Source organism: Pongo pygmaeus, chromosome 16, assembly GCF_028885625.2.
Source record: "Pongo pygmaeus isolate AG05252 chromosome 16, NHGRI_mPonPyg2-v2.0_pri, whole genome shotgun sequence".
Lineage (NCBI taxonomy): Eukaryota > Metazoa > Chordata > Mammalia > Primates > Hominidae > Pongo > Pongo pygmaeus.
In genome coordinates, this window is record NC_072389.2 from 55,190,941 (window position 1) to 55,208,352 (window position 17,412).

Below are 17,412 nucleotides of genomic sequence, written 5' to 3' on the forward strand. Positions count from 1 at the left end.
TACATATCCTGCTAATTAATCCTTTTTTTTTTTTTAAATCTCTCTGCCTGACTCTTCCTTCCTGTTTCTTGCAACCCAGGGATGAAGGACTGCCCTCCTAACCTACTACACCCTCCTTGCCCAGGATCTCTAAGTAAAAATATTTGAACTTATTTCTTATCGTGGTGGTGTATTGAATTTACATCTTCCATCTGAAGAAGCAGGGGCTGCCCCAGACTGGGTTGTTCCTGGAACACTGGGAAGAACACAAGGCCTAGTTCTCAGCACCGGGACAATGGTCAGCCAGGCATAAACTGAACACTGGTCAGACAAGAGCCACAGGAGTGTCTGCCAATATAAACAAGTTTCCCATGTGAGGGACTCCTTGGCAAATGATCAGACAACTAAGCATCAGGTCACCCGCCAGGTAAAAGAAATATCCCCTGAAAGGCACACTGTAAACATCCATGTCCAGCTCTCCTTCATTTCTATCAGGGTAGGGTTGTTGCTAGCTGCTCTGGCGCTGGAGCCCCAATTTGAGCTGGGGGCTCTCAAAACTTTGCACACTGAAAATTAGAAAACATTGATGAGGCCGGGTGCAGTGGCTCATGCTTGTAATCCCAGCATTTTGAGAAGCCAAGGTAGGCGGATCACGAAGTCAGGAGATTGAGACCATCCTGGCCAACATGGTGAAACCCTGTCTCTACTAAAATACAAAACATTAGCCGGGTGTGGTGACACGTGCCTGTAGTTCCAGCTACTTGGGAGGCTGAGGCAGAGGAATCACTTGAACCTGGGAAGCAGAGGTTGCAAGTGAGCTGAGATCTCACCACTGCACTCCAGCCTGGCGACTGGCGACAGAGTGAGACTCCATCTCAAAAAAAAAAAAAAGGAAAACATTGATGAAAGCAATTAAAGACACAAATAAATGAATATGTATCCAATGGTCATGGAGTAGAAGACTTAATATTGTTAAAATCTCCATATTGCCCAAAGTGAACCATAGAAATCCCCATCAAAATTCCAATGGCATTTTTTTTTACAGAAGTATAAAAAAAATTCTAAAATTCATATGGAACCACAAATGACCCCAGATAGCCAAAACTATCTTGAGGAAGAAGGACCAAGCTGGGGTCCTCACACTTTCTGATTTCAAACATGTTACAAGCTACAGTCATCAAAGCAGTGGGGTACTGGTATCCCCAGTAAAGATAGACAGAGACCAGTGGAACCGAATAGAGAACACAGAAATAAACCCACACATAAACAGATGAATGAATTTCAACAAGGGTTCCAAGACTATAAAACAGGGAAAGGATAGTCTTTTCAACAAACAGAGTGAGGAAAACTAGATATGCACAGGCAAAAGAAAAAAATGGACCATTATCTTACATCTAACACAAAAATCAAATTAAAATATATTGAAAATTTAAACATAATCCCTGAAACTATAAAACTCCTAGAAGAAAGCATGGAAGAAAAACTTCATAACATTGGTCTTGACGATGACTTCTTGCATAGACATAACAAAAGCACAGACAATGAAAGCAAAAACAAATAAGTGGAACTATATTAAATGTAAAAGTCTCTGCTCAGGACCAGGTGTGATGGCTTATGCCTGTAATCCCAGCACTTTGGGAGGTCGAGGCAGGCAGATCAGGAGGTCAGGAGCTCGAGACCAGCCTGGCCAGCATGGTGAAACCCCGTCTCTACTAAAAATACAAAAAAAAAAAAAAAAAAAATCAGCCGGGCATGGTGGCACACACCTGTAGTCCCAGCTACTTGGGAGGCTGAGGCAGGAGAATTGTTTGACCCTGGCAGGTGGAGGTTGCAGTGAGCCAAGATTGTGCCACTGCACTCCAGCCTGGGTGACAGAGTGAGACTCTGTCTCAAAAAACAAAAAAAAAAGTCTCTGCTCAGCAAAGGAAATAATCAACAGAGTGAAAAGGCAACTTATGGAATGGGAGGAAATATGTGCAGATCATATATCTGATAAGGGGTTACTAACCTGTTGAGGATTTTTTCATATGTTTGTTGGCCATGTAAATGTCTTCTTTTGAGAAGTGTCTGTTCATATACTTGCCGACTTTTTGATGGAGTTGTCTTTTTCTTGTAAATATGTTTACATTCCTTGTAAATTCTGGATATTAGACCTTTGTCAGATGGGTAGATTGCAAAAATTTTCTCCCATTCTGTAGGTAGCCTGTTCACTCTGATGATAGTTTCTTTTGCTGTGCAGAAGCTCTTTAGTTTAATTACATCCCATTAGCCAATTTTGGATTTTGTTGCAATTCCTTTTGGCATTTTTGTAATGAAGTCTTTGCCCATGTCTGTCTTGAATGGTATTGCCTAGGTTTTCTTCTGCTGAATAGAAGATCCTTTCCCTATTGCTTGTTTTTGTCAGGTTCGTCAAAGATCAGATGGTTGTAAATGTGTGGTCTTATTTGTGAGGTCTCTGTTCTGCCCCATTGGTCTATATGTTTGTTTTGGTACTGGTATTGTGCTGTTTTGGTTACTGTAGCCTGGTAGTATAGTTTGAAGTCAGGTAGCATGATGCCTCCAGCTTTGTTATTTTTGCTTAGGATTGTCTTGGCTATACAGGGTCTTCTTCGATTCCATATGAAATTTAACGTAGCTTTTTCTAATTCTGTGAAGAATGACAATGGTAGTTTGATGGGAATAGCATTGAATCTATAAATTACTTTGGGCAGTATGGCCATTTTCATGATATTGATTCTTCCTATCCATGAGCATGGAATGTTTTCCCATTTGTTTGTGTTCCTCGAGCAGTGGTTTGTAGTTCTCCTTGAAGAAGTCCTTCACATCCTTTGTTTGCTGTATTCCTTGGTATTTTATTCTCTTTGTAGTGATTGTGAATGGGAGTTCATTCATGATTTGGCTCTCTGCTTGCCTATTGTTGGTGTAAAGGAATGTTTGTGATTTCTGCACATTGATTTTGTATCCTGAGACTTTGCTGAAGTTGCTTATCAGTTCAAGAAGTTTTTGTGCTGAGACGATGGGGTTTTCTAAATATAAAATCATATCATATGCAAACAAAGACAATGTGACTTCCTCTCTTCCTATTTGAATACGCTTTATTTCTTTCTCTTGCCTGACTACCCTGGCCAGAACTTTCAATATTATGTTGAATGGGAATGGTGAGAGAGGGCATCTTGCACTGGTTTTCAAAGGGAATGCTTCCAGCTTTTGCCCATTCAATAAGATATTGGTTGTGGGTTTGTCATAAATAGCTATTATTTTGAGATACGTCCCATCAATACCTAGTTTATTGAGAGTTTTTAACATTAAGGGATGTTAAAGTTTATCAAAGGCCTTTTCTGCCTCTATTGAGAAAATCATGTGATTTTTGTCTTTGGTTCTGTTTATGTGATGGATTATGTTTATTAATTTGTGTATGTTGAACCAGCCTTGCATCCCAAGGATGAAGCTGACTTGATCATGGTGGATAAGTTTTTTGATATGCTGGTGGATTCAGTTTGCCAGTATTTTATTGAGGATTTTTGCATCGATGTTCATCAGGGATATTGGCCTGAAGTTTTCTTTTTTTGTTGTGTCTCTTCCTGGTTTTGGTATCAGGATGATGCTGGCTTCATAAAATGAGTATGGAGGAGTCCCTCCTTTTCAATTGTTTGAAATAGTTTCAGAAGGAATGGTACCAGCTCCTCTTTGTATTTCTGGTACAATTCAGCTGTGAATCTGTCTGGTCCTGGGCTTTTTTTGGTTGGTAGGCTATTAATTACTGCCTCAATTTCAGAGCTTGTTATTGGTCTACTCAGGGATTCAACTTCTTCCTGGTTTAGTCTTGATAAGGGGTATGCATCCAGGGATTTATCTATTTCTTCTAGGTTTTCTAGTTTACTAGTGTAGAGGTGTTTATAGTATTCTCTGATGGTAGTTTGTATTTCTGCGAGGTCAGTGGTGATATCCCCTTTATTATTTTTTATTGTGTCTATTTGATTCTTCTCTCTCTTCTTTTTTAGTCTAGCTAGCCATCTATGTATTAATTAAAAAAAAATAGCTCCTGGATTCGTTGATTTTTTGGAGGGTTTTTTTGTGTCTCTATCTCCTTCAATTCTTCCATGCTGTTAGTTATTTCTTGTCTTCTGCTAGCTTTTGGATTAGTTTGCTCTTGCCTCTCTAGCTCTTTTAATTGTAATGTTAGGGTGTCGATTTGAGAACTTTCTAGCTTTCTGATGTGGGCATTTAGTGCTATAAATTTCCCTCTTAATGCTGCTTTAGCTGTGTCTCAGAGATTCTGGTACACTGTCTCTTTGTTCTCATTGGTTTCAAAGAACTTCTTGATTTCTGCCTTAATTTCATTACCCAGGAGTCATTCAGAAGCAGGTTAATTTCCATGAAATTGTGTCATTTTGAGTGAGTTTCTTAATCCTGAGTTCTAATTTAATTGCACTGTGGTCTGAGAGACTGTTTTTTTGTGATTTCAGTTCTTTTGCATTTGCTGAGGAGTGTTTTATGTCCAATTATGTGTTCAATTTTAGAATAAGTGCCATGTGGCACTGAGAAGAATGCATATTCTGTTGATTTGGGGTAGAGAGTACTGTAGATATCTACTAGGTCCACTTGATCCAGAGCTGAGTTCAAGTGCTGAATATCCTTGTTAATTTGCAGTCTCATTGATGTGTCTAATACTGACAGTGGGGTGTTAAAGTCTCCCACTATTATTGTGTGGGAGTCTAAGTCTCCATAGGTCTCTAAGAACTTGTTTTATGAATCTGGTTGCTCCTGTATTGGGTGCATATATATTCAGAATAGTTAACTCTTCTTGTTGAATTGTTCCCTTTACCATTATGTAATGCCCTTCTTAGTCTTTTTTTATCTTTCTTGGTTTAAAGTCTGATTTGTCAGAGACTAGGATCGCAAACCCTGCTTTTTTTTGCTTTCCATTTTCTTGATAAATTTTCCTCCATCCCTTTATTTGGAGCCTGTTTCTTTGCACATAAGATGGGTCTCCTGAATACAGCACACTAGTGGGTCTTGATTCCCTATCCAATTTCCCAATCTGTGCCTTTTCATTGGGGCATTTAGCTCATTTACATTTAAGGTTAGTATTGTTACATGTGAATTTGATCCTGTCATCATGATGCTATTTGGTTATTTTGCACACTAGTTGATGCGGTTTCTTCATAGTGTCATTGGTCTTTATAATTTAATGTATTTTTTCAGTGGCTGGTACGGCTTTTTCCTTTCCATATTTAGTGTTTCTTTCAGGAGCTCTTGCACAGCAGGCTTGGTGGTAACAAAATCCCTCAGCATTTGCTTATCTGGAAAGGATTTTATTTCTCCTTCACTTATGAATCTTAGTTTGGCTGGATACAAAATCCTGGGTTGAAAATTCTTTTCTTTAAGAATGTTGAATATTGACCCCCAATCTCTTCTGGCTTGTAGAGTTTCTGCTGAGAGATCTGCTGTTAGTCTGATGGGCTTCCCTCTGTGGGCAACATGGCCTTACTCTCTGGCTGCCCTTAGCAGTTTTTCCTTCATTTTGACCTTGGAGAATCTGAAGATTATATGCCTTGGGGTTGATCTTCTCGTGGAGTATCTTAATGACGTTCGCTGTATTTCTTGAATTTGCATGTTGGACTGTCTTGCTAGGTTGGGGAAGTTCCCCTGGATAATATCCTAAAGTGTTTCTTTTCGATTGTTTCCATTTTCCCCTTCTCCTTCTGGTCCTCCAATCAATCATAGGTTTGTTGTTTTTATGAAGTCCCATATTTCTTGGAGCTTTATTCCTTCCTTTTCGTTCTTTTTTCCCTATTCTTGTCTGCATGTCTTATTTCAGTAAGGTAGTCTTCGAACTCTGATATCCTTTCTTCTGCTTGGTCAATTCGGCTGTTGATACTTGTGTATTTTTCACGAAGTTCTCATACTGTGTTTTTCAGCTCCATCAGGTCATTTATGTTCCTCTCTAAACTGATTATTCCAGTTAGCAATTCCTCTAACCTTTTATCAAGGTTCTTAGGTTCTTTGCATTGGGTTAGAACATGCTCCTTTAGCTCATCATAGTTTTTTATTACCCATTTTCTGAAGCCTACATCTACCAATTCATCCATCTGATCCTCTGTCCAGTTCTGCACCCTTGATGGAGAGATGTTGCAATCATTTGGAAGAGAAGAGGCGCTCTGGCCTTTTGGTTTTCAGCACTTTTTTTGTTAATTCTTTCTCATCTTCATGAGTTTGTCTCATTTTGGTCTTTGAGGCTGCTGACCCTTGGATGGGGTTTTTGTGAGGGCCTTTTGTTGTTGATGTTGTCAATACTGTTGTTGCTTTCTGCTTGTTTTTCTTTCAATAGTCAGGTTCCTCTTCTGCAGGGCTGCTGCAATTTGCTGGGGGTTCACTGCAGGCCTTATTCATCTGATTCACTCCCATGCCTGGAGATGTCACTCAAGGAGGCTGGAGAGCAGCAAAAATGGGTGCCTTCTCCTTCTTCTGGGACCTCTGACCTCGAGGGGCACCAACCTGATGCCAGTAGGATCACTCTTGTATAGGGTGTCTGACAACCCCTGTTGAAGGGTCTCACCCAGTTGGGTGGCATGGGGAGCAGGACCCATTTAACGAAGCACTTTGTCTCTTGGTGGAGAGGCTGTGTTTCACTGGGCGGAAACCCATTTATCTGGGCTGCCCAGATTCCTCAGAACAACCAGGAGAAGAGGCTAAGTCTGCTGGTGCGCAGAGACTGCGGCCACCCCTCCCCCTAGAGGCTCAGGTCCAGGGAAATCCAAATTCTATCCCTAAGTCTCTGGCTGGAGTTACTGGAGATCCTACAGGGAAGCCCAGCTCACTGAGGAAGGATGGATCAGGGTTAGACCTGAAGAGGCCCTCTGGCCGCAGACTACCACAGCCAGTGTGTTGGGCTGTGGGGACAAGTCTTGGGACCAAGCTGTTCAGCCTCCCTGGCTCCAGCAGGGGAAAAGTGCAGCCTGGAGCTATAGAAATTGGTGCTGCCCTTCCCCCGCCCAGGGAGCTTAGCATGTTAGGCAGTTGTGAGTCCCATTGCTGATTGCTGCCCCTCCCTCAAGGAGCTCAAAAGGCTTAGACAGCAGGCAGCAGCAGCCAGTAGTGGTCGCCCCTCCCTTGGGGAGTTCAGCAGGGCTTAAGCAGATTCCAGCTGAGAATGTGCACATTCCGCAGTTGGGATGCTAGACCTTGGTGGATTTGCAAGTGGGATCTTCTGATCAGTGGGTTGCACAGTTCTGTGGAAAAAGCACAGTTTCCCCGGCTGGGTAGCCTGCTCACTCACTGCCTCCTTTGGCTGGAGACGGGGGTTCCCCTTCTCCGTATGTCTCTCGGGTAGGCCGCCCACCACACTGCTCTTCCTTCTCTCTGTGGGTCATGCCAGCCTTCTAGTCAATTTTGAAGAGAGAACCTGGATACCTTGGTTGCCAGTGAAGGATTCACATGCTTATTATGGCTTTTTTTATGGGAGCCTCTGAATGTCACTGCTACTAATCAGCCATTTTGGCCCTGCCCTGGCTTCCCTACTTTTGAGGGTTTGGGTCTCAGACTGGCTTTCTTGCTCCTCAGCTTGCAGATGGCCTATTGTGGGACTTCATCTTGTGATTGTGTAAGTCAATTCTCCTTAATAAACTCCCCTTCATGTATACATATATCCTATTAGTTCTGTCCCTCTAGAGAACCCTGACTAATACAGCAACAAAACAGTTGATAAGTAGACCTAATTAAACTAAAGAGCTTCTGCACAGCAAGAGAACCATCAAGAGAGTAAACAGACAACCCACAGATTGGGAGAAAATACTCACAAACTATGCATTCAACAAAGACTTAATATCGAGAATTGATAAGGAACTTAAATCATCAAGCAAAAAATGAATATTCCCACTAAAAAGTCAGCAAAGGACATGAACAGACACTTCTCAAAAGAAGACATACAAGTGGCAAACATGAAAAACTGCTCATGATCACTAATCATCAGAGAAATGCAAATCAAAGTCACAACGAAATACAATCTCACACCAGTCAGAAAAAAATTTGTTAAAAAGTCAAAAAACAACAGACGTTGGTGAGGCTGCGGAGAAAAGGGGACACTTACACACTCTTGGTGCGAATGAAATGAGTCTAGCCACTGTGGAGAGCCATTTGGAGATTTCTCAGAAAACTAACAGTTGAACTACCATTTGACTCAGCAACCCTATTACTGGGTAATTCCCAAAAGAAAATAAATCATTCTACCGAAAGGACACCTACACCCATATGCCTATCACATTGCTATTCATAACAGCAAAAAACATAGAATAAACTCAGATGCCCATCAACAGTGGATAGGATTAAGAAAATGTGGTAAATATACACTATGCAGTACTATGCAGCCATTAAAAAATGAACAAAATTATATTATTTGCAGCTACCCAGATGCAGCTGGAGGCCATTATCTTAAGCAAACTAATGCAGAAACAGAAAACCAAATTCCACATGTTCTCACTTATAAGTGGAAGCTAAACATTGGGCACACATGGACACAAAGATGGGAACAATAGCCAGCGGGAATTACTAGAGGTAGCATAGAGAGAGGAGGACAGGAGCTGAAAAACTACCTCTTGGGTACTGTGCCTACTACCTGGGTGATGGGTTCAACTGTATCCCAAACCTCAGCATTCTGCAATATGCCTTTGTAACAAACCTGCACATGTACCCCCTGATTCTAAAACAAAAGTGGGAGAAAGAAAACAAACAAACAAAAAACACACAAACAAAACAGAAAATCCCAAGTATTGGTGAAGAGGTAGAAAGATTGGAAGGAATCCTGGTGCACTGTTCATAGAAATGTAAAATGGTGTAGTCACTATAGAATACAGTATGAAAGTTCCTCAAAAAATTAAAAATAAAACTACCATACTCTCCTGCAATCTCTTATATGTCCAAAAGAATGGAAATCAGGATCTTGAAAAGATATTTGCATTCCCATGTTCATTGCAGCATTATTCACTATAGCCAAGAGGTGGAAGCAACCTAAATGTCCATGAATAGACAAACAGATAAGGGGAATGTGATAGATACGTACAATGGAATATTATTCAGCCATAAAAAAGGAAATCCTGTCATGCTACAATATGGATGACTCTTGGCATTATTATAAATGAAAAGCGCTGGTCACAGAATGACAAATACAGAATTATTCCACTTTTATGAGATCTCTAAAGTAGTCAAACTCATCGAAACATAAAATAAAATGGTTCTTGCTAGAGACTGGGGAAATGAGAATATGGTGATTTGCTGTGCAATTAGTATAGAGTTTCAGTCATGCAACATTAAAAAAAATTCTACAGATTTGCTATGAGCTTACAGTTAACACTACCACACTCAACACTAAAAAATTTGTTGAGAGTAAAAAATAGAAACAAAATGAATAAAATGGAATTCAATGAAGAACAGAAAAAAATAGTGGGAAAAGATTCAATAGTAAACACGATCCCTATTAAGGGATTACTGACTTCTGGAATGTACGATACATACTTTAAAAAGTTTATGACTCAAGTATTATCCCTGTAATAATGTCTTTTCAAAAACATTTGATGGGAAATAAGTTCAACAGATGCTTTGTCTTAGAGATTGTAGAATAATATTATTTTACACTTTATCCAAGTATATGAGATGACCTATATACAAGACACTCAGTTACTTATGTTGGTCACAGAATCACAGAAACTTATTTAATCACAGATTGTTTTGTTCGTGTAATAAATTTTGAACACAATCGCATTATAAGTTTTTATATTTTAAAATATTTAAAATAAGTGTATATATTATTATATGACTAGTAAATTCTAAAATACACACTGGCCTTGGACTTCCCTAAAACCATCCAGAGAACAAACTGGCCCAAAGAGTTTATAGACAAACTGTCATTCAAATATAAAGTTAACAAATAGTTCTGAACAGATTTTTCTTGAGACAGCGTATCACTCTGTCACTCAGGCTGGAATGCAGTGGCGAGATCATGGCTCATTGCAGCCTGGAACTGATGGACTCAAGTGATCCTCCTATCTCAGCCTCCCAAGTATCCAGGACTACAGATGTGCCCCAGCATGCCTAGCTAATTGGGTTTTTTTGTTGTTTGTAGAGACAGGATCTCACTATGTTGCCCAGGCTGGTCTCAAACTCCTAGCCTCAAACAATCCTCCCACCTCACCTCTCAGAGTGCTGCGACTATAGGTGTGAGCCACCACACTTGGCCTGAATAGATATTTCTTATGAAGCATCCTTGAAATTAGAGGGTGAACTTCAGCCAGATAGAAAAATAACTGAAAAAAATGACTGAGAAAGGGACTAGTTAGTGGTGGACACAAAATATCTTTAGCTGAAGGAATAGGTCTAAAACCAATAGATTAGGATGACAAAACAAAATGCAAATATTACACACTTGACTATGTGAAAAGATTGCAAAAAAAAATTGGGAGAACATGCTGATTTCCACATTTTGGTATTTGAAAACCAAAAAATATCATTCAAAGCTGCAAATCAACTCATAGAAATTTATATACATTTCAGATTAAGAGTACTATTAAGAAAAATATTAGGAAAATATGAGGAAAAGAAAGAGAAATAATCATCTCATCATTGTTCATATTAGGAAATTGATCAACACTGCCTTAAGAAAAAATTTAAAGTATTATGTAAACACTTGAGAGTATACAGTACAGAAACAATAAAATACTTCCTTAAATATTACAAGAAACGCACACAAACACACACACACATAGAGTAAAAGAAAGAGACCATATAAGGAAATAATTATTAAGAATTATAAAGACAAAAAGTAATAACCTAAAATATTGTAACAGAACCAAGACAAGGTATAGCCCCATGTAAATGGGCCAAACTCATTAAAAGATTGGAACTTAAAGCAAAAGCAAACTATAGCCTTGTGTTCTACACAAAAGATATACCTAAATCAAAGTAATTCAGAAACTTTGAAAATAAAAGGTGGGCAAATATAAATGAAAAATACCCAAGAATAATGATTTTAATATCAAATGATGTTTAAATCAGGCCAAGAAGAATTGAATGAGTCAAAAAAGAGTTCTTTTAATGTTAAATTGTGTAATTCATAATAAAAGTTAAACCATTATGACCATCAATGTAACCAAAAACTAGCATCAATACTCAATAAAACCGACTTTGGAATATATATGACCTATGATCAGAACACTTTAATTACCTTCTTCAACTCAAACAGATAACATAAATGAAAGATAAATAATTATATAGAAGACCTAAAAAAATATAATTAACAAGATAGAGCTAAATTATACATAGCTAATTCCTACCTTAAGAACAGAGAATACAAGTAGTTTCTTCTTAAGGGTCCTGAAACATTAATAACAATTAACCTTATGAAGCCACAATGAAAACCTCAATAAATTCTAAAAGGTAGAAACAATAAAAATATATTCTTTTATTAAAAGTGCAATAAAATTAGGGAGAAAAAAACCCTTACCATCTGCAAATTTTAAATTCTTCCTTAAAAGCTTATGGTTCAAACTCAATGGTTCAATTTGAATGCACTGATATTAGAAAAATAAAGATAAAATAATCATATAAAAATAAAATTAAAATACTTTAATAAACTACATGCCAAAATATATGTACTAAAACTAAAGCAGTGTTCAGGGGGAAATTGTTAACCTTAAATATCTGTATTCTTAAAAAACAGGAAAGAATAAAAATAAATAAATAAAGCATCCAAGTATGAAGTAGGGAAAAGCAAAACAAAAAAATTTAAGGAATGAAGAAGGCATTAATAAAGAAGCAGAAGTTATTGATTAAAATGCAGGAAAAAAATAAGTAAATCCAACAGCTATACTTTTTCATGGGAGAAGGGGCAACTAAACTATTTACTAACATAATCAAGACAGGAAAGGACAAAAACAAAAGATAAGAAATAATAAAAAGAACCACAGATAAAGAGGAAATTAAAAGACCTATGAGTCTTTTCAAATAAATGTGAAAAGAAATATGAATTTAAAAGACTTATGAGTCTTTGTAAGTAAATGTGAAAATAAATGTGAATTTAAAAGACTTATGAGAATTTGCAAATAAATGTGAAAATCTGATTGAATTTGACAATATTCTAAGAAAATATAATTTTCCAAATCACTCCAAAAGAGATAGAAATTCTAAACAGATAACTACTGTAGACAAGAATGTAATAACATTATCTAAGAGCTACCACCTGAAATAGCACCAGGTCCACATAATTTTATAGGGGAATTTTATGAAAATTTTAAGGCATATATTATTTTGATTTTATATAAACTGTCCCACAGAATACAAAAAGAGGGAAGGATCCCTTATTTATGTTTCTAAAGCAAATATAACATTGGTAGCAAAACAAATATTATCCCAAAAAAGAACACTGCAGAACCATGTCTCTTACAAAGATCAATGTGCATATCTAAATAAAGCATTAGTAAATAGAATCTAGTAGCATATTAAAAAACAGTTTAACATGACAAGTGACATTTATTCAAGGAAAATATGGATGAAATTGAATCTGTTAATATGATTCATCATATTAATATATCCACGGAAGAAAAAACATTTTATTATCCTCATGGGTGACAAAGGGCTATTGCTAAATTCAGTATCCAACTTGTACTTTAGAAAAATAAATTTTTATGTGTGAAAATAAATTTATATTTATGGAATAGATGAATATTCCAAAAATATATCTATTCTAATCCAAATTTTTCATTCTGTTTAGTGGGATAATACTAGAAGCATATGCACTAATGTCAGAAATAAAGATATTTTTAAAAAAGACCATATTACTTTGTATTATTCTAAGAGTACTAACCAATGCAATTAGATAAGAAAAATAAATTAAAAGTAAAAAAGTTAGAATGACAGGCATAAAATTGTCTCTATTTCCAGATAGTATGGTTATATACTTCAAAACCTCACAAAAAAAGACTAAAAGTTACTATCAACAAAAGAAAAATATAGTAAGATAGTGTTATACAAAATTAACAATCAAATTTATTGCTTTCATATTAAGAGGCATAATGGAGAGAAAGACACTAGGTGGAAACAATAACCCCAAAAATTAATTGCATACCTAGGAATAATTTTTTTTAATGAGCAAGGTATTTATGCAGAAAACCTGAAAATGCTTCTGAGAGGCACAAAATATGAATTAAGAAGCTTGAAATACATGCTGTGCTCTTGGATGAGAAGATTCAACATCATAAGGATATTAACACTTCCTAAGATAATCAATAAATTTAACATCATTCTAACAAAAATATCATGAGGAAAGCTAAATAAGCAAAACAGTTAAGAGAAATCTAGGGGAAAAAAGAGCACTGAAAAACAAGTAGTCTTACCAAATGTTAGAGCCTTGTCAATAATTTTTTTTTTTTTTTTTTTTTTTTTGGAGACAGAGTCTCACTCTGTCACCCAGTCTGGAGTGCAGTGGCGAGATCTCAGCTCACTGCAACCTCTGCCTCCCAGGTTCAAGCAAATCTCCTGCCTCAGGCTCCCAAGTAGCTGGGAATATAGGCACCCACGACCATGCTTGGCTAATTTTTATGTTTTTAGTAGAGACAGGGTTTTACCATGTTGGCCAGGCTGGCCTTGAACTCTTGACCTCATGTGATCCTCCTGCCTCAGCCTCCCAAAGTACTGGGATTACAGGCATGAGCCACCATGCCCAGCCTTTGTCAATAATTAAAACAGTATGATACTAACATATGCCAGAAAGAAAACACATCAAAAATTCAGTAATAGACCTAGTACACAAGAGTTAGGCATGCTATAAAAGTAACATCCCAAATCACTGAAAAAGAGGACAGCCTTTTAAATAAATGGGTAAAGTCAGTAATCATTTGGAGAAAAATATAGTTGGACTTATATTTTACATCCCACACCAGGATAAAATCCAAATGAATCTAAGATTTAAATGTAAAACATTAACTCTATAATGATAGTGTGCTTTATATCTAAGGCATAAACCTCAGTGATGGAGGAAAAAGTGATAAACTCAATTACATGAAAATAAAATATTTTTCATGGCAAAAATACCAGAAAAAATAATCATGGGACAAAGCACAAATTGGGAAAAGAATATATAAAACTCATTTCACAGACAAATACTTATTTTCCCTAATATAGAAATATATGTTAATTTTTGTAATAGACAACCCAATAGAAGAAAATGGGTAAAAAAAATTATGAACCAGAGGCCGGGCGCAGTGGCTCACGCCTGTAATCCCAGCACTTCGGGAGGCCGAGTCAGGTGGATCACGAGGTCAGGAGATCAAGACCATCCTGGCTAACATGGTGAAACCCAGTCTCTACTAAAAAATACAAAAAATTAGCCAAGCGTGGTGGTGGGCACCTGTAGTCCCAGCTACCCGGGAGGCTGAGGCAGGAGAATGGCATGAACTCAGGAGGCGGAGCTTGTAGTGAGCCGAGATTGTGCCACTGCACTCCAGCCTGGGCGACAGAGTGAGACTCCATCTCAAAAAAAAAAAAAAAAAAAATTATGAACCAGAAACTTACGGAAATATCATAAGCCCTTAAACATGAAAATATGTTGAACCTACTTATAATAAGAGAAGTTAAAATTAGAACCAATGCGGATGTACCCATTTTCATATAATCTCATCAAAGATCATAAATTTTGATAAAACATTGTGTTGGTGAGAGTGGGAGAAATCAGACACTCTTACACTTGTTTGTGTCAGGGTAAATTGTTATAAATTCTAAAGAAGGCAATTTGCAATATTTATCAAATTACAAATGCAGATACCTTTTGATTTAGCAATTCTATTTCTAGAAACAGATTCTATATTCTCTAACATGTGAAATAACATATGTACCCAGTTTTTTTTGCTGCATTTTCTTTACTAGAAAAATATTGAAAATCCTAAATGTCCATTAGAGTCTCTTCATATAAATTTTGGAACATCAATATAACAAAATACCATTCAGCCATTAAAAAGAATGAGAAAGTACTTTTTTAAAACTAATCTAGAAAGATCTCCAAGATATATTGTTGAGAACATTGAAGAACATTATGTAAATTATGCTACCACCTATGTAATTATTTTTCTCACTATGTAAAAGGTGGGGAAATATAATTCCTTGTATCTGCATAAATATCTCAAGAATAAAAAATAGAAGGAACTCTGTGGTTGGTTCAGTAATATGAGAAGGAATTTTGAATCATATTAATCTATTTTTTAATGTTATGCATTAAGTATCTCATCTGGTCTTAGTGGAAATCCGGACACTAAAAGTTTATCATTTTCTTAAAAGTACATATAATTTGAAATTAAAACTAAGAATAAAATTTTATCACTTCCACACCTGAGTTATTTCTGTCTTCTGATCCAGGTCATCATGTACTTCACCTGACAAAAAAAAAATTGAGAATTAAAAGTAAATGAAACCGAAATTAGATTTAGACATTTAGTTTTAAGGAATACACTTATTACTTATTACATCACCATTACTAAATGGCATTATGAATTTAAACAGGGGAATGGTTTTAGGAGTGCTTTCAAATTGTAACCATAAACATGGCAATTGTGCAGTGAGACATTCGTGTTTGCCCAAGATAGGACTAAAGTGCAGTAGGCATTAAAACAAAAAATGAAGCAATCATGTTTTTCTGTAAATGTTATCATTCTGTTATTACATTATCTATGATATTTGCAAGACGCAAATTTCTATCTTCCACGTCATTCCCACTGTTGAGAAATCCAAAATGATATCCTTGCCAGGCCAATTCTTCCCAATGCAGAACTTTGCCTATCTTGGTTTGGGCCAGATACATCTGTGTAATATCAAGATCAAATTAGCATGTAAGCCTTAAACAATGCCAGTACTTTCTGCAGTCAGAAAACATAGCCACCCATATGCCAGAAATTTAAATTAATTTTTTTCTTAGTATAAAGCTAGTATGTACTTATTATAGACCTAATGGAAAATAAGGGACATTTACAATAGAAAATAAAAATCACTTTCCTTCATTCAGAAATAACTAGTATTTGTAGAATGATTTTTATTGTGTATTTTTATATACACATATATTCACCATATTGTTCATAATCTTCTTGTTCTTAGTTTTTAACCATGTAAAGTATGAGAATTTCTCCTATCAAATTGTTGTGAATCTTATTTTGAATCGTTGTATAGTAGCCCATGATTATAGATGTAGCATAATTTATTTTTGCTTTCCCTATTGTGAGTCATTAATTTTTTTAATTTTTACTTGGCATTGGAAGGTTTCATACTATTTGCCAGGATTATATTTCTTATAATAACAATGAGTTACTTAAAGAAACTATCATTCGAGTGAACAGACAACCTAAAGAATGAGAGAAAATTTTTGCAATCTATCCATCTGACAAAGGTCTAATATCCAGAATCTACAAGGAACTTAAACAAATTTACAAGAGAAAAAACCCAACAACCCCCATTAAAATGTGGGCAAAGGACATGAACAGACACTTCTCAAAAGAAGAATAAATGGGGACAACAAAAATATGAAAAAAAGCTTAACATTACTGATCATTGTAGAGAAATGCAAATCAAAACCACAATGAGAAACCATCTCAGGCCAGTCAGAATGGCTATTACTAAAAGGTCAAAAAATAACAGGTGCTGGCAAGGTTGTGGAGAGAAAGAAACTCTTACAGTGGGACTGTAAATTAGTTCAACCATTGTGGAAGACAGTGTGGCGATTCCTCAAGGACCTAAAGGCAGAAATAACATTTGATCCAGCATTCCAATTACTGGGTATATATCAAAGGAATATAAATCATTCTATTATAAAGGTACACACACATATGTTCATTGCAACACTATTCACAATAGAAAAGACATGGAATTAGCCTAATGCCCATCACTGATAGACTGGGTAAAGAAAATGTGGTACATATACACTGTGGAATACTATGCAGCCATAAAAAGGAATGAGGTCATGTCCTTTGCCGGGACATGGATGGAGCTGCAATCCATCATCCTCAGCAAACTAACACAGGAACAGGAAACCAAACACTGCATGTTCTCACTTATAAGTGGGAGCTGAATGACGAGAACACATGGACACATGTGGGATACAGCACACACTGGAGCCTGTTGATGTGGGAAGGGAGACATCAGGAAGAATAGCTAAAGGATGCTGGGCTTAATACCTAGGTGATGGGATGATCTGTCTAGGAAACCACCATGGCACACGTTTACCTATGTAACAAACCTGCACATCCTGAACGTGTACCCCGAACTTAAAAGTTGGAAAAAAAAAAAAAAAAGTTACTTGAATCAATCTGTGCCAGGCTCTTAAATTATCACTGATCCTTATAATAAACTTGCAAAGTGAAGGTTTTCATTTCTGTTTTATGGATAAGGGAACCAAAGAATGGTTCA

The 17,412-nt window shown here is 36.7% G+C and overlaps 1 protein-coding gene across 13 annotated transcripts in view; it reads right to left on the reverse strand.

Moving 5' to 3' along the window:
* The window catches only part of ATP8B4 (ATPase phospholipid transporting 8B4 (putative)), a 337,888-nt gene that overhangs the window by 100,531 nt on the left and 219,945 nt on the right, over positions 1-17,412 (reverse strand). For all 13 annotated transcript variants that reach the window (XR_010123815.1, XM_063652222.1, XM_063652224.1 and 10 more), the window contains one exon: positions 15,349-15,392. Coding sequence is in view for 12 of the 13 variants with exons in the window: in XM_063652222.1 (XP_063508292.1) it covers positions 15,349-15,392 (44 nt within the window). In the remaining variant the exon portion in view is untranslated. The remainder of the gene's footprint in view (positions 1-15,348; positions 15,393-17,412) is intronic.